Source organism: Geotrypetes seraphini, chromosome 17 (genome assembly GCF_902459505.1).
Source record: "Geotrypetes seraphini chromosome 17, aGeoSer1.1, whole genome shotgun sequence".
Taxonomy (NCBI): domain Eukaryota; kingdom Metazoa; phylum Chordata; class Amphibia; order Gymnophiona; family Dermophiidae; genus Geotrypetes; species Geotrypetes seraphini.
This window is the reverse complement of record NC_047100.1, coordinates 33,140,760-33,166,717: the sequence shown is the minus strand read 5'-3', so window position 1 is coordinate 33,166,717 and position 25,958 is coordinate 33,140,760. Positions and strand designations below refer to the sequence as shown.

At 40.9% G+C, this 25,958-nt stretch overlaps 1 protein-coding gene across 11 annotated transcripts in view; it reads left to right on the top strand.

Annotated features, from left to right (window-relative positions):
* Positions 1–25,958, top strand: part of SLC6A11 (solute carrier family 6 member 11) — a 287,446-nt gene that overhangs the window by 190,365 nt on the left and 71,123 nt on the right. For 10 of the 11 annotated variants that reach the window (XM_033926541.1, XM_033926538.1, XM_033926539.1 and 7 more), the window contains one exon: positions 10,533–10,667. The exons of the other annotated variant lie outside the window; for it this stretch is intronic. In XM_033926541.1, coding sequence (XP_033782432.1) covers positions 10,533–10,667 — 135 coding nt within the window. The remainder of the gene's footprint in view (positions 1–10,532; positions 10,668–25,958) is intronic. 11 annotated transcript variants of the gene reach the window in all.

Sequence of the window (25,958 nt, the reverse complement as noted above, 5' to 3'; positions counted from 1 at the left end):
CAAACTGAAGAGGACCAGCCAACACGGCCTCAACAATGGAAGATCTTACTTAACAAACTTACTGTACTACTTCAAGGGAGTAAATAGGCAGATAGACAAGGGTAACCCAGTCGACATCATATATCTAGATTTTCAGAAGGCGTTCGACAACGTCCCGCATGAACGTCTACTTCGAAAAATTGCAAGCCATGGAATCGAGGGTGATATACTCATGTGGATTAAAAACTGATTGGAGGATAGGAAACAGCAAGTGGGGGTAAATGGACAATACTCAGACTGGTAAAGCATGAATGGAATGCCGCAGGGTTCGGTGCTTGGGCTTGTGCTCTTCAACATATTTATAAATGACCTAGAAATTGGCACAACGAGTGAGGTGATTAAATTTGCGGCTGATACAAAGTTATTCAGAGTAGTAAGGATTGCGAAGACCTACAAAACATAAACACACTCGAGGAATGGGCCATGAAATGGCAAATGAGGTTCAATGTGGATAAGTGCAAGGTAATGCATGTCAGTAACAAAAATCATACAGGATACAGGATGTACGGTGCTATACTTGGAGAGAGCCCCCAGGAAAGAGACTTGGGAGTACTTGTAGACAATTCAATGAAACTTGTCCGCGCAATGCATGGCGGCGGCGAAAAGGGCAAACAGAATGCTAGGAATGATTAAGAAGGGGTCACAAACAGATCTAAGAAGGTTATCATGCTGCTGTAGCGGGTGATGGTATATCCCCACCTGGAATACTGCATCCAACATTGGTTACCTTGCATGAAAAAGGACATAGTACTTCTCAAAGGGGTCCAGAGAAGAGCGACAAAAATGGTTAAGGAACTGGAGGAATTGCCATACAATGAGAGGCTAGAGAAATTGGGCCTCTTCTCCCTTGAAAAGCGGAGACAGAGGGGACATGATCAAAACATTCAAGATATTGAAGGGAATTGACTTGGTAGGGAAAGAGAGATTGTTCACCCTCTCCAAGGTGGAACAAACAAGAGGGCACTCGCTAAAGTTAAAAGGGAATAGATTCCGAACAAACATAAGGAAGTTTTTCTTCACTCAGAGAGTGGTAGAAATCTGGAACGCTCTTCCAGAGGCTATTATAGGGGAAAGCACCCTTCAGGGATTCAAGAAAAGGTTAGATAAGTTCTGCTAGATCACAACATATGCAGGTAAGACTAGACTCAAATAGGGCACTGGTCTTTGACCTAAGGGCTGCCGCGTGAGCGGACTGCTGGGCACGATGGACCACTGTCTGACCCAGCAGCTGCAAAACTTAAGTTCTTATGTTCTAACTCTTAGGATGCCTAACAACGCCTAAATGGAGGCACCCTCCAATCCCTAATAATACCTATCGGAGAAGGTATCATGCCACTGTACCGGGCCAAGGTGCACCCTCATCCAGTACTGGTTGCCGTACTACTCAAAAGGGTCCAGAGAAGAGCAACTAAGATGGTTAAGGGGCTGGAGGAGCTGCCATACAGCTAAAGATTAGAGAAACTGGGCCTCTTCTCCCTTGAACAGAGGAAAATAAGAACATAAGAACATAAGCAGTGCCTCCGCCGGGTCAGACCACAGGTCCATCCTGCCCGGCAGTCCGCTCCCACGGCGGCCCAAACAGGTCACGACCTGTCTGAATCACCAGAAGGGGCTCCCTTGCCACCTTGGTTTCTCATTGAAGTCCTATCTTCCCATCGTAGTCCTAACCCTCCGGTCTTGCACATGTACGACCTGTTGGGTTTCTATACTTATTACCTGGTTAGCTTTCTATACCTGTGTTACATCCCAGCACCTCTCTCAGTATCCTACGATCCCTTTATCCCTCAGGAATCCGTCCAATCCCTGTTTGAATCCCTGTATCGTACTCTGCCTGATCACTTCCTCCGGTAGCGCATTCCAAGTGTCCACGACCCTTTGGGTGAAAAAAAACTTCCTTGCATTTGTTTTGAACCTATCTCCCTTCAGTTTCTCCGAATGCCCCCTCGTACTTGTTGTCCCCTTCAGTCTGAAGAATCTGTCCCTATCCACCCTCTCTATGCCCCTCATGATCTTGAAGGTCTCTATCATATCTCCCCTGAGCCTCCTTTTTTCCAGAGGAGATTGAAAGGGGACATGATCGAAACATTCAAGGTACTGAAGGGAATAGACTTAGTAGATAAGGGCAGGTTGTTCACCCTCTCCATGGTAGGGAGAATGAGAGGTCAAACTTCTTCTTGTCTGTTGCCTCACAAACTTCAAATATATAGTTTGAGGTTCTTCTAATCCCTGGAAAAGTGAGATAGAACAAATAACAGTGATCAAACTTGCTTTATATTTAGAAATTCCCTGCCTAAACACATTTCTCTCAGCTTGCCTCTGTTGTATAGGTTTAGCTTATCAGGATTCCCAAATGATACTGTGCTGGATCAATAAACTCTAAATGAGTCCCAAATTAAACCAAAACGGCCTTATACACATAAGGGTACCTCACTATTTAAAGTGACTCTTGCTAGTGCTCAGAACCTTGAATAAGGTAGAAGAACCACAAACCTGGGGCAAACCCCTAAATGTGGCCTCCTTAGTCTTTCATAGCACTGCTGCAAGTCTTTGAAAGGTGATAATATAAAGTGATCAAAAAACGTGATAATCAACTGCTGTAAAATCCAAAAATATTTTGAATGTTATTTATCTTCAGTAATTTCAAAAAACATCAAGCTTGCCAGTGAATGATGATGTAGAACTTAAGAAGGTTCTGACGCGTTTCACCCTGAACGGGCTGCTTCAGAGAACCCCCATAGTAGACTCTCCCCTGTTCAAGAGGTGAAAATACTAAAACAAAAAAATAATAAGTAAACATAACATACTAAAAAAACAAGCATGAAAAGATCTCCTGATGCTACCGGTGGATACCTCCCAGTCTTCTAATGCACTTCCTTTTCCGGTATGATGACGTAACTCCCTCAGCTGACTACCATATATCTAAGACTACCGCTGTCAATTATTGGCGAAGGAACGCCCACCATTCCACCTCACAGTTTAACCCATGAGTAACCACTGTAAGCCAGTAGAATATCTAAATCTGTTCCTTCTTCCATAAGTGTGCTTGCAAGTTCCCTCCATTAGGCAACTGCTGGGCTTTCAAGATCACAAAACGTAGATCTTCAAGCTGATGTGATTTTTCTTGCCAGTGGTGAGTCAATGGACCTGTCATGTCCCCCTGGCGAATTTTGCTCAGATGTTCTATGACTCTAGATTTGGAGGGGGCAACTGTGGGGCTTCCAAGATCACAAAACGTAGATCTTCAAGCTGATGTGATTTTTATTGCCAGTGGTGAGGCCTGTCATATCCCCCTGGCGAATCTTGCTCAGATGTTCTATGATTCTAGATTAAATAGGTTGAGTAGTGTGGCCAATGTAGAATAGTGGGCAGGGGCAGGCTGTATTGCAATCCGTTCACTTGGTCAAATGATGAACTTTGTTCAAAGAAGTATGAGAAATGATCGCTGTTTCCATCACTTAGGCACATACACTTCAATGGTTACACTGGTAATGACTGAAAGGCTCTTGTTGACTGACCAATTTCTGGCGTGAGAACTGTGAACATATAACTAAGTCCCTAAGAATTTTTCCCTATGCAAAAGTCAGAAAACTTGAAAAACATGAATTAAACTGAAAAATATGCCAGTGAGATCTGATAATCTTTTTGATATCAAATGCTCTGTATGAGTACGGAACTGTGTAGGTAAAGAATTCTGCAAAAAACTATAATGGACGCATTAGCTAAAACGGCTAGCGTGCCTTAGTAAAAAGACCCCCCCAAGTATTGTTTATTACTGAGTAATATTACATGCAACTGTTATCTTATGCTTATGGTAATGACAATAGTATATACGTTTCAGCAAATCTACATAATTCAGACAGATAATCTGGTGTTCGGAGTCCTGTCTTCTGCACTGTGTAGTAATAACCTCTTCATGTGGCTTATCTAATAAAGTCTTATTCCTGTGACAGTATATCTGAGCTATTGTGTTGTTTATAGCATATCTCTTCTAAAACTCAGTTCTCTAGCAGTTTGAAATCAAAGACTGATATATCTTTGCTTTCACCCCTATATCAAACCATACTATGGTCACTGGAGTTCAGTTGACCACCTGAACTAAAAACACTTTTCCCAATTGTAAAAGCTTGATCATGATGGTCCTAAAATTACGAGATCTGTTGTCATTTGTGAACTTTAGACTGGTTATGCAAAGCTATGTTTTGCCGCTCCTAGACTATTGTAACTCCCTTCTTTATGGCTTGCCGAAGAACTCTTTAAGGGCTCTGCACGTGGCTCAGAATACTTCTGCCAGGATAATAGCCAGCTTTCCTCGCTATTCACATGTCACACCTGTACTAACTGAACTCCATTGGTTGCCAGTTATTTAGCAAATACAAGATATTAACCTTGGTGTTTAAATCTGTTCGTGACCTATTACCTAAGGTGATTGCCTCCTTATTGCAGACATACATACCTAGTCACCCTTTGAGATCACAAGTTAGAGACCTCTTGGTTGTTCCCCTACTTTTTTCGGTCACTAAAGTTGTAAATCGATCCCGAATGTTTCAGGTGGCTGAACCTTTATTATGGAACTCAATTCCAGATTCCATTCATCTAATTTCTGATTTCTTGGTATTCCGGAAAAGTCTGAAAGCTTATTTTTTTCCGCTTGACCTTTTCAATACTGGGCAATGTGTAATTTGGCATTTATTTGGCCTTATTTCTAAGGCACTGGTTTCAGGTTGTACATTGTATGCTGTATTTTATGTGCTTTGTTGAGTTTTGTTTTAATTTTGTAGGTATCGTTGTTACCAGCATAGATGCTGGATATGTGGGTTATAAATGTTTTCAATAAATAAAAGTAGTTCCCCATCTCTTGAATGTTCTGTTATCCTAAGATTGTGAAGAGCTTCTTGAATGGAGTCCAGGTTATCTCTAATTCTAAATGTATCTGCAGGTGGAATGAAACAGTCAAAAATTATCACCAGCAATACCTACCCTTCACTGCAGGCTTATGTATGTCTTTGACTGGATTGGTATACAACTCATGTTGGTATTGATGGTCTGTACAGTACATTATCCTAATAAAAACAAAAGAGCAGTGCTTCCTTCCCATAGTGCCTTTTATCCTTTCAGACCCTGCATTTCAATTCATTTAGTATTACTTTTAAAATAAAATACTACTTCTCTCCTTTTTGCCTACCCTGTCCTCATTAAACATAACCAAAGCCCTGATAATTACATATCTTGCAAAATTAAAGCTTTGTATCTCCTGTAAAGCAAGATAAGTTAAATTGCTTCAATTAACTGCTCTTGAAGTTCACAAAGTTTCTCCTGTCAAGAGCAAAGCTGTACGCAACTCAAATTCACAATTATATTCTTTGTTCCCAGAACAAGAAATTTTCAACATATCTTTATCTCATGCCCAGGAGCTATGCTAAAAAAAAAAAAAAAAAATAGATTTTCTCTGCTTTGACACATTACAAACCTATTCTTTGATTGTTTTGATTTCTGTGGTTAGAAGAAAAATTACCCACTGGAGGCTGTGTTCAAAAACAGTAATGGGATTGAAAATTGCATGGGATAAACACAGAGGATCCCTACAGAGAAAGAGGAAGGGATCAAAGCAAAACTTGAGTGACCTTCACTCTTACATGAGGCATAGAGGGTATAAACTTCACATAGTGATAGACACAATCCAAAACTAAGGTATAGAAGAGCTGTAAACTGCACAGAGAGGCAGATAGGACTCTAACCACCTTATTTGGCAGACTAGATCAGTGTTTTTCAACCGGCAGAAATAAAAGAATTATTTTGTGGACCGGCAAACTACTAAGACTGAAATAAGAAAAACATATTTCCGCCCCATCTCCTCAAGCTCGGTCCCCACAAACCATCTGATCCCATCCACACAAGCCTCAGTTATGATTTTATATTAAACGTATTTTATTAAAGTATAAAAAGAAACAATATTCTGTACAATTGTCATTTTATAAATATAAATATACAGAGCAAGGACCAACAAAATCCCTGTCTCCCCTCCCCGTCACATATATTCCCTCTACTATCAAGAAAACTGAACAAGTTATTACAGAATGCCTCACAGAAATATCATGCTAACAGAATACTTCAGTCACACATGACAGGAATAGTGTTAGTGGAGTGCCCCGTGATCAGAGAGAGCCCTAAGCCAGCTGGAAGCTAAAGAAGCACTGCCTGGGCTTTGCAGTTCCCAGTTATGTCTCTAGCAGGATATATATTTTAAATCTGATATATTCTAATGACAAAATAGAAATAAAATTATTTTTTTCTACCTTTTGTGGTCTCTGCTTTCATCTTCTTTTCGCTCATTTCTTTCCAGCGCTGCCCTGTCTCTTCAATCCAGCATCTGCCCATTCCATCCACTGTCTGCCCTCTCCCCCTTCAATATGTATCTGACTTTTTTCTATGCCCCTCTCCCCTTTCCATCCAGCCTGTGCCTCCTCTCTCCTTTTTACATCATTCATTCCAACTTCACTGCTTTCTTCATTTTTATCTCTCCTACACCAGATCTAGTATCTTTATCCCTCTCTCATTTCTCTGCTGACCCCCTTTCCAGCATCAATCTCTCTCTACTTTCTCATTCCTCTGTCTCTTCCCTTTCCCTCATCTGATCTCTCCATTCCACCCTGACCCCCTTCCCCTCCTGTCAGCTGTTTTTTTCTTTCTCCCTTCCCTCCTCCCCCCCATCCAACATTAACTCTCTTCCTATCCCTTTCCCTCCTCTCCTCCTAGTAGCATCTCTCCTTCTACCTCCCTCCAGGTCCAGTAGCAGCTCTCCCTTTATCCAGCAGCTTCCCAGCCTCCAACAGTGACTTCCTCTCCTTCCAGCAGCTCTCAGTACTTGCCTGCAGCAGTGATTTACTTAGGCAGCCTTGGGTCCATTGCTGCCTCTGAGGAAAGGGGAAGTTCCTGAAATGAATCACTGCCCTGGCAAGTACGAGACCTGCTGGGAGGGGAGACAGCCACTGTCGAAGGCTCCCCATGATCTTGCTTCTGCACGCCCTGAACATTCGCGGCCCCCCCAAGTCGGCACAAACAGGCCCTGCCACCCAAGATGAGCCAGAGGCCCCTACCCGCCACATCCTGCACGTGGGCAGACTCTCAGCACAGACGCTGCCGATGGTCCCAGTCCACACGCTGATCCCCCCGCGCACGCTGACCATCTCCCTTCTACCTGCACCTGCAGCTCTCTCCCTTCCATCTGCACTTTCCCCGCGGCCCTCTTCGGCGATTCGGCAGCGTCAGCGATCAAGACATGCTGCCGACGTCAGGACCTTCCCTCTCTGAATCCCGCCTATTTTGTTTCAACTTCATGTTTCCGCATAGGCAAGACTCACAGAGGGAATGCCTGACATCGGCAGCCTGTCTTGATCGCCTGAGGCTGGGAGGAACAGCAGATTTCCGCCAACACCATCGGGGCAGGAAATTTAACTGTGTCGATCTCGCCGGCCCTGTGTGGACCGGCAGGAATTTTCTGCGGACCGGCACCAGTCCACGGACCGGCGGTTGAAGAACAGTGGACTAGATAATAATAATAATAATAATTTTATTTCTTATATACCGCTATACCATAAGTTCAAAGCGGTTTACAATGAGAGTACTGCTGAGAGTGCAAGCAGTGTTTACAAAAGAAGGCATATGTTTACAATAAGATACATATGTTTGAGTAGGAAATAGGATACAAGCTTTGGAGTCAGAGGATTTGGATACGTAATCTTTAGAATAAGATATTTCAGGTTACAGAACGAGGGCATATTCATAAGATACAGGTTACAGAACGAAGGCATATTCATAAGATACAGGATATCAGAGCTGTTTACAGGGAGGTATTTACAAAGTGAATTAGATACAGGGTGATACAATGTGAACATACAGAAAGATTTTTACAAGATATTTCTAAAGTGAGAAGGGATTATTAAAAGAAGATTATAATGAGAATGTGATACTTACAATGCGATTAAGATTTATAATGAGAGTATGATACTTACAGTGAGATTACAGTGAGAATCTTTGTAATGACAATAGGGTATTGGGCATTCCCGTGAGCAAGATATGGGAAGAGTTTACAAGAGTTTACAAGAAACGGGATTACGATTGGAGGTACATGAGATCGACACAGATTACAGGGAGAAATTTACCACATCAGTGGGAAGGATAATTGCATGATACGACAAGGGGAGGGGAAGGGGGAGGGGAGGGGTGGCTAAAGGGCTAATGGGGGAGCAAATGGGAGGAAAGAAACTAGGTAGCATTGAAGAGACGTGTCTTCAGGGATTTTCTGAAGTCAGCGTATGAGGTGGCCTCGAGTATAGGTTTAGCTAACCAAGTGTTCAGCCTAGCTGCCTGGAATGATAGCATTCTGTCGAAGTATTTCTTTTAGCAGCATGATTTTAGTGGAGGGTAAATGAAGAGGTTTGTTCTGCGAGTGGTCTTATTCTGGTAGTTGGTGTGAGCATCAAAGCATTTACCTTGCTGGCCCACAGTAGAAACCTCTACTGCTGCTTCATGAAAGGAGCTCTATATCCATTGTTCCCTATAATTCAATATTTGTTGAATGTCACCATCCAAACACCCTCTTTCAACTCCATAAATAATACGCCATTTAATATCTTCAGTAGTATGACATTTCTCCTTCCAGTGTTGAACTAATGAGGCTTCCTCCCTATCTGTGATCTTAAATTTATACTCAGTTAATCTTATTTTTATCGATTCACTGCTTCTCTTCACATAATCATGTTACATGGATATTGAATTAAATAGATAATGTTAGAAGAAACACATGGTACAGTTTTTTGATTTAACATACAGTAGGTTCCTGTTTAAGGGTGTCCATATAGAGCCTATGATAGCCTTACCACACCATTGACATGAGCCACATGTTTCTTGCGTGGCTCCAGTAATTATATCACATATAAAATAATGGCTGGGTTTTTTTAAATTTCAATATTTTATGAGGTATCAGCAATCAAAGCGTCCTCATTTAGTTATATATCAAATGGTAATCAAAAAGTTTAATTTCACGAGTTCTTTCTGATATATCTCAACTTCAATATTTCATAGTAGACAGAGAACAGTTCATTTGTGTTCTTGTCATGCACTCAGTTAATCATTTTCAAAAAAAATTTTCAAAAAAACTTTTCAATGGTAGAAAGGAATAGACCTCAGTGGCTACATCTATACAGAATCAGATCTGTCAAAGTACATATTCCAACCACCATCCTATTATTAAATTAATTCTGGCCTGGAACTTCCTCTCCGATGTCAGAATTGATGTTGGGGAGAAGGCTTGTGGGCCAGTGCCTGGACCTTCCTTTCCTGTGGTTGTTGTGGCGGTGATGAGTGGGAAACAATAGCGGGTGGTGGGCTGTGGCGGTAGACCAGATGGGGGAGAATCGGCAGTAGGCCAGGCTTCGGAGGGAGGAAAGCAAACTGGCTTCGGTGTGGCAGGAAGGGAGGGAGGCAGGCTGGCTTCGGGGGAGGGGTGGGACAAAGGCTGGAAAGCAGTGAGGGGGGACATAGGAAGGAGGGAGGGAGGAAGGAAGAAAGAGAGGCAGAGAAAGGGGAGGATTGTAAACAGAAGAAAGACTAGAGAGAGAAAGGCCTGGACCAAAGGGGGAAGACAGGAGGCAGATGCTGGACTATGTGAGGTGCAGACAGAGTAGGAGAGACCCTGAGGAAGAACAGAGAGATGGAACATCATAACAGAGGTGGGGAGGAGGCGGTGTTGTAAGCAGAAGAAAAACTAGATAGAGAAAGGCCTGGACCAAAGGGGAAAGACAGGAGGCAGATGCTGGACTATAGGAGGTGTAGTCAGAAGAGGCAGAGGGGGAGAGACCCTGAGGAAGAACAGAGAGATGGAAGATCATAACAGAGGAGGAAGAGAGAGGGAGACCTGGAACAAAGGTGGTGGCAGGTACAAAGGAGAACTGACACTGGATCTGGGGAAGGTAACAGAGGGTAAAGAGAGAGAGACCTGGACCCAAATGGGATGGGGCTGGATTGTGAAAGAAATGTTGGATAAGAAAGAAATATTGGACGCACAGTCAGAAGGAAGTACAACCTGAAATCACCAGGCAACAAAGGTAGGAAAAATGATTTTATTTTCAATTTAGTGAGCAAAATGTCAGTTTTGAGAATTTATATCTGCTGTCTATATTTTGCACTATATTTGTCTATAGTTACATAGTTACTGAGGTGACATTGTATATTTTAAAGTCATCTGCCTTGGCATCTTTGAAAAAACCCCGAAACTCGTAAATAATTAACATTTTCTCAGCGTACAGTGTGCTTTGTGGGTTTTGGGGTTTTTTAATTTATGTTTACCATTATGAATTAATAAGATACTGTGTGTACATGAAAAATGAATGGAAGAAATTAGGGGGCGGGACTGAATTAATAGATGTCCCATTTTGATTTAAAAAAAATTAATGGCCACATTACTTATGGTATTCATACAGTTTTTCTTTTTGTAGGTGGTATATGTGACTGCCACATTTCCATATGTTATGTTGTTGATTCTACTGCTTCGAGGGGTAACATTACCTGGTGCATCTGAAGGGATCAAATTTTACCTGTATCCTGATCTTTCACGCCTTTCTGATCCACAGGTAAGATGACACTTGTAAAGAAATATTTCCTTAGATACTGATAACTCCTGAGTTACCCTCATTCTATGACCTCTCATTTCTATAGCCTGCTATTCATTTTAACATACATGCTTCAAAAACATTTATACTTCCTAAATATTTATAGTTATGGAGTTTTCTAAGCTGACAAATGTCAGTGTCACAGAAAACCCATACTCCCTCCCCCCCCCTTTTTTTTTTTTTTTTTTTACAGAACCCCCAATGTTCCCCCCCCTTTACCCTCCCTCACCCTCTCCCTGTATACTACATAACAAATATAGATGTTTTTCTATCTCCTCATCCCACTTTTCCTCCAGGATATATAGGTTTAGATCTTCAAGTATAGCCCCATATACTTTATGACTGTTGACCATTTTTGCAGCTTCCCTCTAGACCAGGGGTCTCAATGTTCCTCCTTGAGGGCCACAATCCAGTCGGGTTTTCAGGATTCCCCCAATGAATATGCATGAGATCTATGTGCATGCACTGCTTTCAATGCATATTCATTGGGGAAATCCTGAAAACCCGACTGGATTGCGGTCCTCGAGGAGGGACTTTGGGATCCCTGGTCTAGATGGTATGGTTTCCAGAATTGCACATAGAACTCAAAGGAAGTATAATCTCCTTTTTTATCATTTGATCATTCCTATTCTTATGTACCCAGGCATTCTTTTGGCTTTTGCTCTCACTTTATCTGTTTGGCTGGATCTTTGTTCCTGTTTTATGCAGAATGATCATTGTTTATTTTAGAAGCACTAGTTGGGTTTAAAAGGTACAAAAACCAGTATTTAGACATTTTATATTTCAGAAATGTCTAAATCTCAACTTTTATAAAGCTAGGATATGCATCTAAAACTCAAACACATGTATATGGCAAGGGAATGTGGTCTATGAGTGCTATATTATTCCAGATTTTAAAACTGGCCTAATTAGTCCTCCACTACCATAAAATAACTACCAAGTAATAGAAGTGTTATTAATCCAATGAGGCAGATCACATTAATTACTAAGAATGTCACCCTAAGATCTCTACCGATGTGAGCTTTTAACTATGAGCATTATTTTTAACCGCATGGGTATATACTGCATTAGTATTTCAGTTAACATTATTGTTGATTAGAGTTGGTTTATGAAGAAAATTGTATGCTTTAGATTTTAGACATATGCCCTGAAGTACTTTTTAAGAAGAAATCATGGAGACTCCATATTGTTAGGAAATTGGCAAACAAATCCCCCTTAATCAGGGTAATATTTAGGATAAGTAAATTTTCAAATTGGTCCTGTGTATGTTGCTTTGAAACCACCTAGGTATTTTAGGCAGGTATACAATTTTTAAATAAATAAATATAAATAGTATGTTGGCAGGTATACAATTTTTAAATAAATAAATATAAATAGTATGTTATTTTGAAGGTGGTGGTATAATGTTCTAATGCTTGGTATTGATTTGTGACATTTATATCAATTCTATCTTTGAGTTGATTTAGAGGCTTTCATTTCTTTAGGTGGAAGACAAACAATTTGTGCTGTACAAGTAGGTTGTTGTTTTTTTAAAACTGTTGAGGTAAATGTTTTCATTTTGAAAGGCTATGTTGAGGTGTAATTCTCTCTATTTTATGTATTTTGGATTTTAAAACACATGTAAAGCATTTTTATGTATATATTTTTGTCTTTATTGTATATATGTTGTTAATTTTTACAATCTTATTTCATGTATGTGTACATTATATTTTTTATGTAGTTATGTGTCTTCAGACCACTTATGCAGGCATTTGTGCTGAAATCCGGTCATGTTGGGTCATTTCTACAATAAAGCTTCTTGGTGACAACCTTGGGGGTTTTTCTTCTCTTCTGGTCTCCTTCATAAGAACATAAGAATTGCCGCTGCTGAGTCAGACCAGTGGTCCATCATGCCCAGCAGTCCACTCCCATGGCGGCCCTTAGGTCAAACATCAGTGCCCTAACTAAGACTAGCCCTATCAGCATACGTCCTTCATCACCAGGAACTTGTCTAACTTTGTCTTGAATCCTTGGAGGGTGTTTTCCCCTATGACAGACTCTGGAAAAGCAGTCCAGTTTTCTACCACTCTCTGGGTGAAGAAGAACTTCCTTATATTCGTACGGAATCTATCCCCTTTCAACTTTAGAGAGTGCCCTCTCGTTCTCTCTACCTTGGAGAGGGTGAACAACCTGTCCTTATCTACTAAGTCTATTCCCTTCAGTACCTTGAATATTTCGATCATGTCCCCTCTCAATCTCCTCTGTTCGAGGGAGAAGAGGCCCAGTTTCTCTAATCTTTCGCTGTACGGCAGCTCCTCCAACCCCTTGACCATCTTAGTGGCTCTTCTCTGGACTCTTTCGAGTAGTACCATGTCCTTCTTCATGTACGGTGACCAATGCTGTGCACAGTACTCCAGGTGAGGACGCACCATGGCCCGGAACAGCGGCATGATAACCTTCTCCGATCTATTCGTGATCCCCTGCTTTATCATTCCTAGCATTCTGTTCACCCTTTTCACCGCCGCCACACATTGCATGGACGGCTTCATCGACTTGTCGATCAGAACTCCCAAGTTCCTTTCCTGGGAGGTCTCTCCAAGTACCGCCCCAGACATCCTGTATTCGTGCATGAGATTTTTTATACTGACATGCATCACTTTACACTTATCCACGTTGAACCTCATCTGCCATGTCGATGCCCATTCCTCGAGCCTGATTATGTCAAATTGCAGATCTTCGCAATCCCCCTGCATCTTCACTACTCTGAATAGCTTTATATCGTCCACAAATTTAAGCACCTTGCTCGTCGTACCTATGTCCAGATCGTTTATAAAGATGTTGAAGAGCACGGGTTCAAGCACCGAGCCCTGCAGCACCCCACTGGCGACGCTCTTCCAGTCCGAGTATTTTCCATTTACCCCCACTCTCTGTTTTCTATGCTCCAGCCAGTTTTTAATCCACATGAGTATTTCACCCTTGATTCCATGGCTCGCAATTTTCCAAAGTAGTCGTTCATGCGGAACCTTGGCGAACGCCTTCTGAAAGTCCAGATATACAATGTCGACCGGGTCGCCCTTGTCTATCTGCCTGTTTACTCCCTCGAAGAAGTGCAGCAAGTTTTTCAAACAAGATCTGCCTTTACTGAAACTGTGCTGACTGGTTCTCATCAGACCGTGTCAGTCTAGGTGATCAATGATGCAGTCCTTTACCAGGCCTCTACCATCTTTCCTGGTACCGAGGTCAGACTTACCGGTCTGTAGTTTCCCGGGTCTCCCCTCGAACCTTTTTTGAAGATCGGCATAACATTCACCACCTTCCAGTCCTCCAGAATCTTTCCCGATTCAATCGACAAGTTGGCTATTAGTTGAAGCAGTTCAGCTATGGTCTCTTTCAGTTCCTTGACCCTTGGGTGGATGCCTCCGGGCCCAGGGATTTATCGCTCTTCAATCTGCCTGCATACCTCTTCTAGACTGACCGTTAACCCTGTCAGTTTCCCATTTTCACTTTCAGTATATAGCCTGATGGGTTCCGGTATGCTGTGTATATCCTCTTCGGTAAACACAGATGCAAAAAACGTGTTCACCTATACTACACAACTCTATTGGGGGGGGGGGGGCTCTTCCTAAATGGATGAGTATGATGGTGATGTGAAACTGATGTAAATCACAGTGAACTTGGGAGGTGTAATGGAACAAACGATAAATAGTTACAAATCATGAGGAGTCATCTGTACCATTATATTCCACTACAGAAAGGAAAATACAATCCCATGTGTGATACAACAAAACAAAAGATAAAATGGGGAAGGGACTGTACACATCAGCCTCTAGAACAACTATTACTGTATTAAAAATGTGCAAAGCATTAAGACATGTATACAAAATGACAAGTTTAATAAAGAGTCCTTAAATTCTTTTTGGCTGGACTCTGTTTGTATGAGGAGGACTCAGCTGTTTAATTGAACCGTTCAGTTCTTTCGCAAGATATCCGTTTTGTCACACAAGCCTAGAGCAATTCTTTTTAGATCTCCATTATATCAATGCCATCTAGTGGGCAGAGATCACAAGAACACCCCTGAAGAAGGCTTCCTTTAAGAAGCCGAAACACGGACCATGTTGGGGACCAGCCAAAAAGAATTTAAGGACTCTATTTATTTATTATTTATCTTTTGTTTTGTCAGCTGTATCATACCATTAAATCACTTACAGTAACAAAGCATTGAAGGGTGGCTCTGGAAGGTATAAGCCCACAGAGGCTGCTGTTGAAGCAAGGCAAAATAGTAGAAACTATTAATAGTGATCATATGGCTAGATGTGATTTATTGGGGCTGAGCTAAAATGGATTTAGCAAAGAAGTGTTTTAAAATTAGCTGTCAAACTCTAAACCACAAGTTCTCAGAGGAAGGGATAGTAGATGGCATGGAAAGACATATTAGATATACTGTATTATCTTTATCTGCCTTCATTTTCTATTTTCTCTATCCCCATGATCTGATCCCCTCACACATCAAATCTCCCCTATATCCCCCTGATCTTCTCACACCCTGACCTCACCATCAAGGTTCTTTCCCGCATCCTGATCCTAACATTAAGGTCACTCCCACACTCTGATCCCAACATTAGGTCCCTATCTGAAACCTGATCCACACCCATCCTACACAGAAGAATGATCCTTAGTGGAGACTACCACTTGGGGTTATTGGTATCATTTTGGAGATTAGCACCAATTTTGGCAGCAGCAGAGAGGGATTGCTTGGGGTGGTGATGTCCACATGTGTAGATGTGATATATTTGCATTTAAACAAGACATTTTATCTGGTTCTGTAAAGTAGGCTTTGGGCACCTTGGCAAAGGCCCTAAAGAGGATTAGAAAATGGTCATATAGAATGCAACTAAGAATACTGTAGTAATAAATGGAGCTCAATCAAATGAACTCCACTGTTGTGTTGAAGTCTTTAGTTCAGTTCGTTATCATATATTTATAAGTGATGTTGTAGATGGGTTATCTAGAAAGGTCTGCATATTTATTCATGACGCCAAAATCCAAGACATGAATACCGTGAAAAAGGTTGAAAATATGAGAAGGGATCTAAAGAAGCTTAAAGGAAGGTTTAGAGCAGGGGTGTCAAAGTCCCTCCTCGAGGGCCGGAATCCAGTCGGGTTTTCAGGATTTCCCCAATGAATATGCATGAGATCTATGTGCATGCACTGCTTTCAATGCATATTCATTGGGGAAATCCTGAAAACCCGACTGGATTGCGGCCCTCGAGGAGGGACTTTGACACCCCTGCTCTAAACCTTCCTTTAAGCTTCTTTAGATCCCTTCTCATATTTTCAACCTTTTTCACGGTATTCATGTCTTGGATTTTGGCGTCATGAATAAATATGCAGACCTTTCTAGATAACCCATCTACAACATCACTTATAAATATATGATAACGAACTGAACTAAAGACTTCAACACAACAGTGGAGTTCATTTGATTGAGCTCCATTTATTACTACAGTATTCTTAGTTGCATTCTATATGACCATTTTCTAATCCTCTTTAGGGCCTTTGCCAAGGTGCCCAAAGCCTACTTTACAGAACCAGATAAAATGTCTTGTTTAAATGCAAATATATCACATCTACACATGTGGACATCACCACCCCAAGCAATCCCTCTCTGCTGCTGCCAAAATTGGTGCTAATCTCCAAAATGATACCAATAACCCCAAGTGGTAGTCTCCACTAAGGATCATTCTTCTGTGTAGGATGGGTGTGGATCAGGTTTCAGATAGGGACCTAATGTTGGGATCAGAGTGTGGGAGTGACCTTAATGTTAGGATCAGGATGCGGGAAAGAACCTTGATGGTGAGGTCAGGGTGTGAGAAGATCAGGGGGATATAGGGGAGATTTGATGTGTGAGGGGATCAGATCATGGGGATAGAGAAAATAGAAAATGAAGGCAGATAAAGATAATACAGCATATCTAATATGTCTTTCCATGCCATCTACTATCCCTTCCTCTGAGAAGAGGGTATGTCACCCTGCCAGTACGCAGTACTAGTGGTTATTTATTCTATGAAGATGGCTAGCCAAGGCAGATAATGGCTGTACTACCAGACTGCCAGTAGTGTACATTACATTAGGGACTTCTATTCCGCCTATACCTTGCAGTTCAAGGCAGATTACAAAAGAGCTAACTGGACATTTCCAGTGAAGTTACAACAGTATTGGTTGGGTTTTTTTTTGGGGTTACAAGGGAGGAGAGGTAGCTGGATTAATTCCGGAAGAACTTGCAAATTGGATATTAAATTGACTGTACGTTACTGTGTGATATAACAAATAGATTACAGTTAGAGTACAAATAAGATTACATTACATTTCAGGGATCTGAATACTTGGTTGGTGTTTTGGGGAGGAAGAGATTATTTAAGTGGAGGTTTTGGGGGAGAATTTATCTAGGAGGAGGAGGAAGGGTTGGGTTAAGATATCAGGATAAATTTTTTGAAAAGTAGAGTTTTGCTGTAGAGTGTAGCTGTACTTATCACTTCCTCCTGATATTGCAGTAAGTTTGACTGCTATGGGCAGTTCTGACAGCTATCACGCAGTAACGTATTCATTGTTCCCTGGATTAAAAGGCCATGGGTTTGTGCTGTTCCAGACACGGAGAGGAATTTAAAGAGATTTGTTTTTACAATGCCAGTTAAATTAATAAATTTATCTTTAGCTTAATAATTAGTATAGATAAGTGTAAGATGGAACGTTTTTTTATACCGATGATGAAAGAGTGGACTGTAGCTCCTTGAGCTATTTAAGCTGGGGACTCTTTTGAGGCGTTTTCCTTCCATTTTTCAATGTTATATGCAATTTCCTGTTTACTTCACTATAGAGAACTGTTGTTAATGGTGTGTGTATTCAGTTTATAGTTTTCTAAGTTGCCTCTTTTGGACGTTTTGAATTTGGACGTTTTTGTGGTCGAAAATGACAAAAAAAGTTAGGCATCCTAAGGTTGGATGTCAAGACAGCTAAGATGTCCAAGTAGGTCATTTAAAAAAACCCAAACATAGACATCTTGCAGTTTTGAAAATGGATGTTTCTCCTTCCCAACTTTTGAACATCTTGCGGGAAATGTCCAAAGTTGGACTTAGACGTCCTATCAAAAATGGCCCTCCATGTGTTTGTGGATTAGTGAATTCTATATAGATTTCCCAAAGTTGGGCACCCAAATTTGGATATGGGCCCAGATATACATGTAAACTAATTAGTCAATTGGATACTATCAAGTAGTTATTGAGGTTAATAATTTGGATTTAATATGAATTTGCCTACATGCTATTCTATAATGATGCTATGCCCCCAAAGTATCTTGCGCAACCCAGAAGGGGATATGGCTGTGGGAGGCACTGGTCAGGTCAGGGGCTTGCAGGGTTATAGAATACTGGGGTTCTGTGCTCAACTTGGGCACCAGGATATACATCAGTTTCAGCTGGCATAAGTCCTTCAACCAAAACTGGGTGTGGGAATCTGCTCTAAGCAATGCTCTATATAGGGTACTCAGCCCGAAGCACCCTTTACAGAATAGCACATAGCACACATTTTTCCAGGTGCCATTTATTGAATCTGGCCCTATGTGTGTTTGAGAACTTAAAAGTGAACATAATAGATTGTATGTACATTGATTCATAGGAATATATGTGTACAAGTGATTTGCACACACCTTACTTTTCTAGGTGCCCAAACAAACCAAATACAGGATCATAGTTTTCCTGCATTGTAGAGACCCTCTCTTTTAAATGAATCAACACCTAAACCATAGATCCCAGCCCTACAACATCAAAAACATTGTTATGCCAAGATCCTTTTCCTGAAGCATGCACCTGTGCTTAAGATTATTTATCCTTACATATATCACTTTGTATTTTTCTACATTAAGTGTTAATGCACAATTTTTGAAGAAGGGATTTCTGTCCCGCCAGCTAATCCACATGTTAACTGGATAACGCAGAGTTAACATGGGAGCATTGAGGCCCTGATTCTATAAAGAGTGCCTAAGTCATGCCTAAAGTTAGTCGTGCTCTAGGCGTCCAATCTAAGTAGGTAATGAGCTAATTAAGGGTCTTAAGCGATAATTGGTACTTAGGTATCCAAAGGACGTGGACGCCACTTTGTAGACACAGCCACAATTTCATGGACGCCCATGTTTAAAACTCACGCCTAACTCAATAGGCTTGGGCGTGGAATGGGTGTGGTTTGGGCAATGATTCAATTTGGGCGTCTTTTGATTCATTTACATAACACTGAGTGACCTAGGGCGTCTATATCATGCCTATATTGTAGGCAAACGAAAACCAGGTCTACTTTTGAGCTTAGTTTGAGCTTCAAATAGATCTGAGTTCTATGGACGGAACTTAGGCACTCTTTGGATGTTCTTCTGGAACTTAGGCCCAGTTTGGATGTCCTTAATGCGATCTGCTAAATAGTTCTCTGGGTTTTTATTTTTACTTTATTAAGCTCAAAATACATTTAATAAGGCTACCTCTCTGTTTTCTTTTATGGCCTTCACCTTCCTCGATATCCCCTTTAACACTTGGTCATCTACAGGTTCAACAAATTCTACTACAGACTACTTGATTCAAATGTAACCATCTCTGGGAAAGGTGAGTAAAGTCACCAGAAACAAAAAAAGGAAGGTTTTAATGAATTCTGATAGAAAACCAATTTGTAATACAAAGTCTAACCCTCTCTTTTACAAAGTTGCTCTAGCAACTGCTGCGCGGTAGTGGCCCCGAAGCCCATAGAGATTTAAAGGGCTGTTCGGCTTTGTAAAAGAGGGGTAAATTTATTTATTTTAAAAATTGCTTTTCCACTTAACTAAGCAGATAACAGTAAAACATACATACTTAAAAACATACAAACATAGCAAAAACTATCATAAGAACTCTTTTCCATAAAAGAATATGCTTACAAAGCTCTAAAACAGCTTTCACAATAGTAAGCTAATAAAGAGCCTTAACAAATAAAAAGGTTTTAAATTGCTTTTTAAAAGACATTTTGTCCCTACATCTCAGATATTACCTAGCAGTGTGTTCCACACTACTAAGACCCGCTACTAAGATTACTGATATTTGAGTCTTCCTATAGTGTGTCTCTCCAATTGCTTCAATTGATAATCGCATTGCAGATTGAGATCTCAAGGATCTAGGAGGAATGTAATGTTTCAACATTTGAGTTAGATACTAGGGAACTACCCCATAGATCACCTGGTGCACAATCGTCAAGACTTTATACCCAATCCTCATTTCAATCAGCCACCAATGCAGTTGTTTCAACACTGGACTGATATGCTCATTCCAGGCCGTTCCCGTAATCATCCTTTTATGTGAAAAATAAAAGTTACAGAAGCTCAAACATGTAACTTTTGCAGACTACTTATGGACCCATGACATGAAAAACCGGCCATTCTTGACAATTTAGATCTGCTACTTTAGACCCTTTTCCCAGAGATGGTCACAAATAGATTTCAATAAATTTTGATTATAAAGTTTGCTAGAATAGTAAGCTTTTTTGTTTTCTCTCAGTTGCCTTATTAAAGCTTTACATCTAACTCTTCTGTTTCCTTCATTTGGTTCTGCCTTCTCTTTATTAAAAAGAAATCTGTTTATTTCATGCTTACTGTTGTTTGGTCATATTTCATTCTTTTCTAATAGATGGAATATATTTGGTATTGAAACATTGCATGCTGGTTGATTAACAAATAGTATTATTCATTAGTCACAGGAGTCAGCAACCTGTGCTACTGAAATAGTGTAGCTTGGAATCATACTCGACCACCATTTAACCCTGGGGGAGCATACTGATATGCTTGTAAAAAAATTTGGTTGTTTTTTTTGCATTATGGAAGTTGCGTTCCATTAAAAAATACTTTGACCTTACCTCTTTCAGATTACTAGTTCAAGCATTCATTTTATCTATTCTTGATTACTGCAATATAATCTATTTGGGAGCTTATCAAACTGTTCTAGGAAGATTAAAGCTAATCCAAAATACAGCGGGCCATTTCATTTTCGGATTAAAAAAACAGGAACATATCAGCTCTTACTACTGTAAGTTGCCAATGGAAGCAAGAGTACTTTTCAAATTTGCTTGTATTTGTTATAAGATGTTATTTGGATTAGCTCCGCTATATCTCCTCTCTCATTTTGAATGGTACTGTTCAACTAGGCCTACTCGGCATACTGGCTTATTTACTTTTCCTAATCCCAAAAATTGCCGTTATATTGATCGATCTTTGGCTTATCAAGCAGGTTAAGTTCAAGTATGGTTAGACGACCTGATTCAACAATCTGGTGGTGGAAACGCAGACTGTGTCTGAATTCAAGAAAGTGGGGGACAGGCTCATGGGATCTCTTACGGAGAAGAGGAGATAGTGGATGCTGCGGATGGGCAGACTGGATGGGCCATCGTGTTTCTATATTTTTATTAAGCTGTGGTAAGCACTAGCATGTGCTTACCGCAGGTTAAAAAGGCACTATAGTAGGATGTGTTCGGACATCCTGCAGTATTTTTGGGATTGGTATGCACGTCTCGTGAGCTAAAAAATAGATTTTATTCTGTAGCATGGGAGTGTATTTGGGGGAGGATAGTAGGCATGCCCTGCATTAATTGGTTAGCATGTAAGCAGTGGTGCATGCTGACCGATTAGTGTGGGAAGCCTTACCAGCTCTGAATAGGGGGCGGTTAAGGGCTTGCACACGCATGGCCATTTATAGGAAAAAGCTAATTGTGGCCTCTATGTGCAGGAAACTCACGTATTATAAATTTAACAGCCCACCTTTTAGAGAAGCTTTGTATAAGGGCCCCTAAATGTCTCCTATTAGACATATGACAGTTATAAATACAGTAAATATCAACATATAGTCACCCTATTATCAACAGCCCATAATACAGATAATATATTTCATTAAATTAGCAGGCTATGACTTTTACTTAGTTAAATATTGTATAAATAGCCTTGTTTTTAATGCTTGCCCAAATTCTCTGTAAGGTATGAGTGACCTAATGACCATTGGTAATGAATTCCATTGTCGAGGACCACTGGTGGTTAAGATTTCTTTGTGTAACAACATTTGCAGTAGGGATTTGCAGATACATGGGGCATGTTTTTACTAGAGCACAGGGCCCTTGTAGATGAATATAAAGAGATCAAATGAATCTTGCTGTATAAGCTAATGCTAATCCATGTATTATTTAAAAAATGAAGAATAATAACTTGAATAAAATCTTGCCTTTAGAGCAGCCATTGTGATTTTATCAAGTGAGGATGGCATGATCGTAACATTTTCCATAAAAATAAAAGAGGAAAGGAAAGGCAATGCAGGTCAAAAGGATAAATAAATTAACACCCCAGAATACTTTCAAGCAGATTCTAAGGCAAACTGGACATTTGAGGCCTGATTCTGTAAACAGAGCCTAAGTTGGCAGCCACCTACAAAAAAGACACCAGCTGCATGTCAGTTACACTTAGGCGCCGTTTACAGAATTGCAGCTAATGGCGCCTATCAGAAAACTTAGGCATCTGCAATGTAGGCCAAGGTTTTACTGGCCTTCATTGCAGATGCTTAAGTCCTTTTGAGGATCATGCCTAATGGTGCCTAAGATCATTTCCGCCCCTAAATATGCCTACTTTGACCGTAGGCACCTCTAGGCGGATTGCTGTAGACATGATTCCGGTGCCTGCTTTTTATTAATTGGTTTTTAACAACATGGTCAATTACTGTGCCAATTAAAGACAATTGAAACAATTAAGTTAGGTGGCGGTAGGCCTAATTTACGGCGCCGTTTATAGAATCTGGCCCTTGGAGCCACTGGCTAGCTAGACTCAGTAGTAGAGGCTACATCTTTATTACTAAAGAAATGTAACCAACTGTGATAGTTCAAAAAATAATATACTTTCTATTAAACCAAATTTACTTGGAAATTTAAGGAGAAAATGGGCCCCCAATTCATGAACCCTAAGCTAGAGTAATAAAAACTGCCTCCACTCTTCTGAGTTGCCTTAGAAGCATCTGGAAAAATCCACATTTGATGACACAAAAAATATATATGTCCTGTTTCTAAAATAAAGTCTCAAAATAGAGGGTGTGAATTGAAGTTGCGGGGTGGCAGACTTAGGAGTAATGTTAAGAAATTATTTTTCATGGAGAGGGTAGTGGATGCCTGGTGGTGGAGATGAAAATGGTGATTGAATCCAAAAAGTGTGGGATGAACACAGAGGATCTCTAATTAAGAACATAAGAATTTCCGCTGCTGGGTCAGACCAGTGGTCCATCGTGCCCAGCAGTCCGCTCACGCGGCGGCCCTCTGGTCAAAGACCAGTGCCCTGAGACTAGCCCTACCAGCGTACGCTCTTGTTCACCAGGAACTTGTCTAACTTTGTCTTGAATCCCTGGAGGGTGTTTTCCCCTATAACAGCCTCTGGAAGAGCATTCCAGTTTTCTACCACTCTGGGTGAAGAAGAACTTCCTTACGTTTGTACGGAATCTATCCCCTTTCAACTTTAGAGAGTGCCCTCTTGTTCTCCCTACCTTGGAGAGAGTGAACAACCTGTCCTTTTCCACCAAGTCTATTCCCTTCATTATCTTGAATGTTTCAATCATGTCCCCTCTCAATCTCCTCTGTTCGAGGGAGAAAAGGTGGAATTTCTCTAATCTTTTGCTGTACAGCAACTCCTCCAGCCCTGTAACCATCTTAGTCGCTCTTCTCTGGACTTTTTTGAGTAGTACCGTGTCCTCCTTAGAAAATAAATGGTATAAAACAAACTAAGGTTGGTACTGGGCAACCCATATATGGTGATTTGGTATAGGCTGAGCTGGGGAGGGCTTTGATAGAAGCTCCAATGATAGGATGGTTAGGATAGGTTGGAGTGGGCTTCAATGGCAACTCCAGCAGTGGGAACGTAAAGACAGTACCGGGTAGACTTCTATGGTCTACTGCCCAGAAATATTAAAGAAAAAAACAATTTAAACTTGAATGTTTAATGAGTGTGAATAGTGGGCAGACTGGATGGACCATTTACTATAAAATAGTATCCCTTTCTATCTCAGTTGCAAAAGTCACTACCAAAATTAAAGACGATAAAGGAACAAAATAAACAGTATTCTCAGACACAAACTATCCACTGATAAATCTGTTCTTTGAGAGTGTTCATTAGCTAAACCCTACTGGGAGATAGGGATATATAAAAACTGTATCCAAAATAGGAACATACTCCTGGGAAATATCCAAAATTTCCATCATATATCTTTTTTCAAAATTTCTTTTGCAGATAGTCTAGTTTTCCTGGGAACGTTAATAAAATATAGCTTTTTTATACTGGACAGATTTTCCATGGCTTCTAACTTCTGAGTAATTAAATTAGCATTTTAGAAAACAGTTTCTGATGAGTCAGTCTTATTGGCTTTTAATTCTACCGCGTAAGGATTCCATCCTCTGATCAGATATCAAAATTGTATGTTCAGTAAAAGTTCTATAAATTTCAATAACTTGATCTTGCACAGTTTTAAATGTAAAGAAAAGGAACCACAAGGGAAAGGGAGAAACCTCACAAAAATGGTCCAGAAAAGAGCACAAAAAGTGGGGTCAAAACTATGGACTTCCAAAATCACACATTTACTGTATTTTTCGCTCCATAAGATGCACTTTTTCCCTCCAAAAAAGTGGGTGAAAATAAGGGTGCATCTTATGGAGCGAATACCACCCCCCAACCTGTTTTTAATCGCGGTGCTTCCCTCATTAATATGGCTGCAGCAGTGAGCCGCCCTCCCCGTGCCTGCTTTTAATGTCGGCGCTTCTCTCACTGGACGGCTGCAGAAATTAGCCGCTCCCCCCCCCCCCCACCCTCCGTGCCTGCTTCTAATCCCGGTGCTTCCCTCACTGGACAGCTGTGGCAGTGAGCTCCCCCCCCCCCCCCCCCGGCAGTGAGCTTCCCCCTCCTGTACCTGTTTTTAATCCTGGTGCTTCCTTTGCCGGACAACTGCGGCAGGGAGAGGCAGAGCGGCAAACAAGGCAGGTGCGCTTGCCTGGTTCTGCGTGCCTGCCTGAATGGCTGCAAGCAGTTCTCGCGAGTGCAGGTAAGGAGAATAGCAAGTAAAATGCTGCAGCTCACATAATCAGTCTTCCTGCCACCATCTTGTCTCTTCCCCCTTTGATTTTTATTTTACTTTATAATTTTAGTCCACTTTGAATACTTGACAGCAGTAGAATGTACAGGCTAGATTATAATAATTGAAATTCAATTCAATTTATGCTTTAATCTTTTGTATTTGTAATTTTCTTTGCTGTACCATACTTTGAACATGTTATTATAACATGTAATTAAATAAAAGTTACAGTTAAATTCATAAAAATGGAGTAGCTGTGAAGCAAAAATGTAGAAAAAAACAACTCATTATTTATGAATTTTTCTGAAAATCTGTATGCAAATATGTTTAAGGGTCTTTTTTTGGCTGGTACACTAGCACATTTTTGCAGAAAAGTTTACATTCAGATTATTTGCATGGGTAGTTAACCCATTGGTTATTACATCATCTCCAAATGACTTGTTTCAGCATATCAAAATAGAAAATTAGAGGGGAAATTATTAAGGTGAGAGAAAAGGCAGGCTTTTACTGCACTTTGGTTTACCCTGGGAGTCACCATCCAATTAATGCAAGTTGATGACTTCCATAGCAAATTAATAATGCTGCTTTCAAGTCATCTCATAGTGTTATTCCATGGGCCTGGGAGTAAACTGTCGAGCTGTCAACTGTGACCCAATGCTCCCAGACCACATGTTAAAGGGACCAGCACCCATTAGTAAAATTGGTGGCTAAAGCTTCCTCCATGCTAAAAGCTTCTGTTGGGCCCTCCAAAATCAGGTGCCCTGTGGCAATGCAATCATAACTCTTCCACCCAGAAAGGCAAACTCCAGTGGTCAATCCCCATACGGAAACATGATTCCTAGCAATAGTACTATAAGACTTCCACTAGTGGTCACTAGCACCATTTTGGAAGAAGGCACCAGCAATGGTAGAAGTGATCAAGGATTGTTCCTTCTCCTACCACTAGAAGCCAGAGAGTTTGCCAGTGTAGGCCTGGAGAAGATCTTCGTTTGGTGGGAGGTATTCTTTAGTGGGAGGTCCTGTGGTATAAAGATGAAGCCAGAGAAAGCTTTGATGGAGATCTGTACAGATCCTGGGAATATGGCAAGAGACGAACAGTGGCATAGTAAAAGGGGGGGGGGGGTTCACCC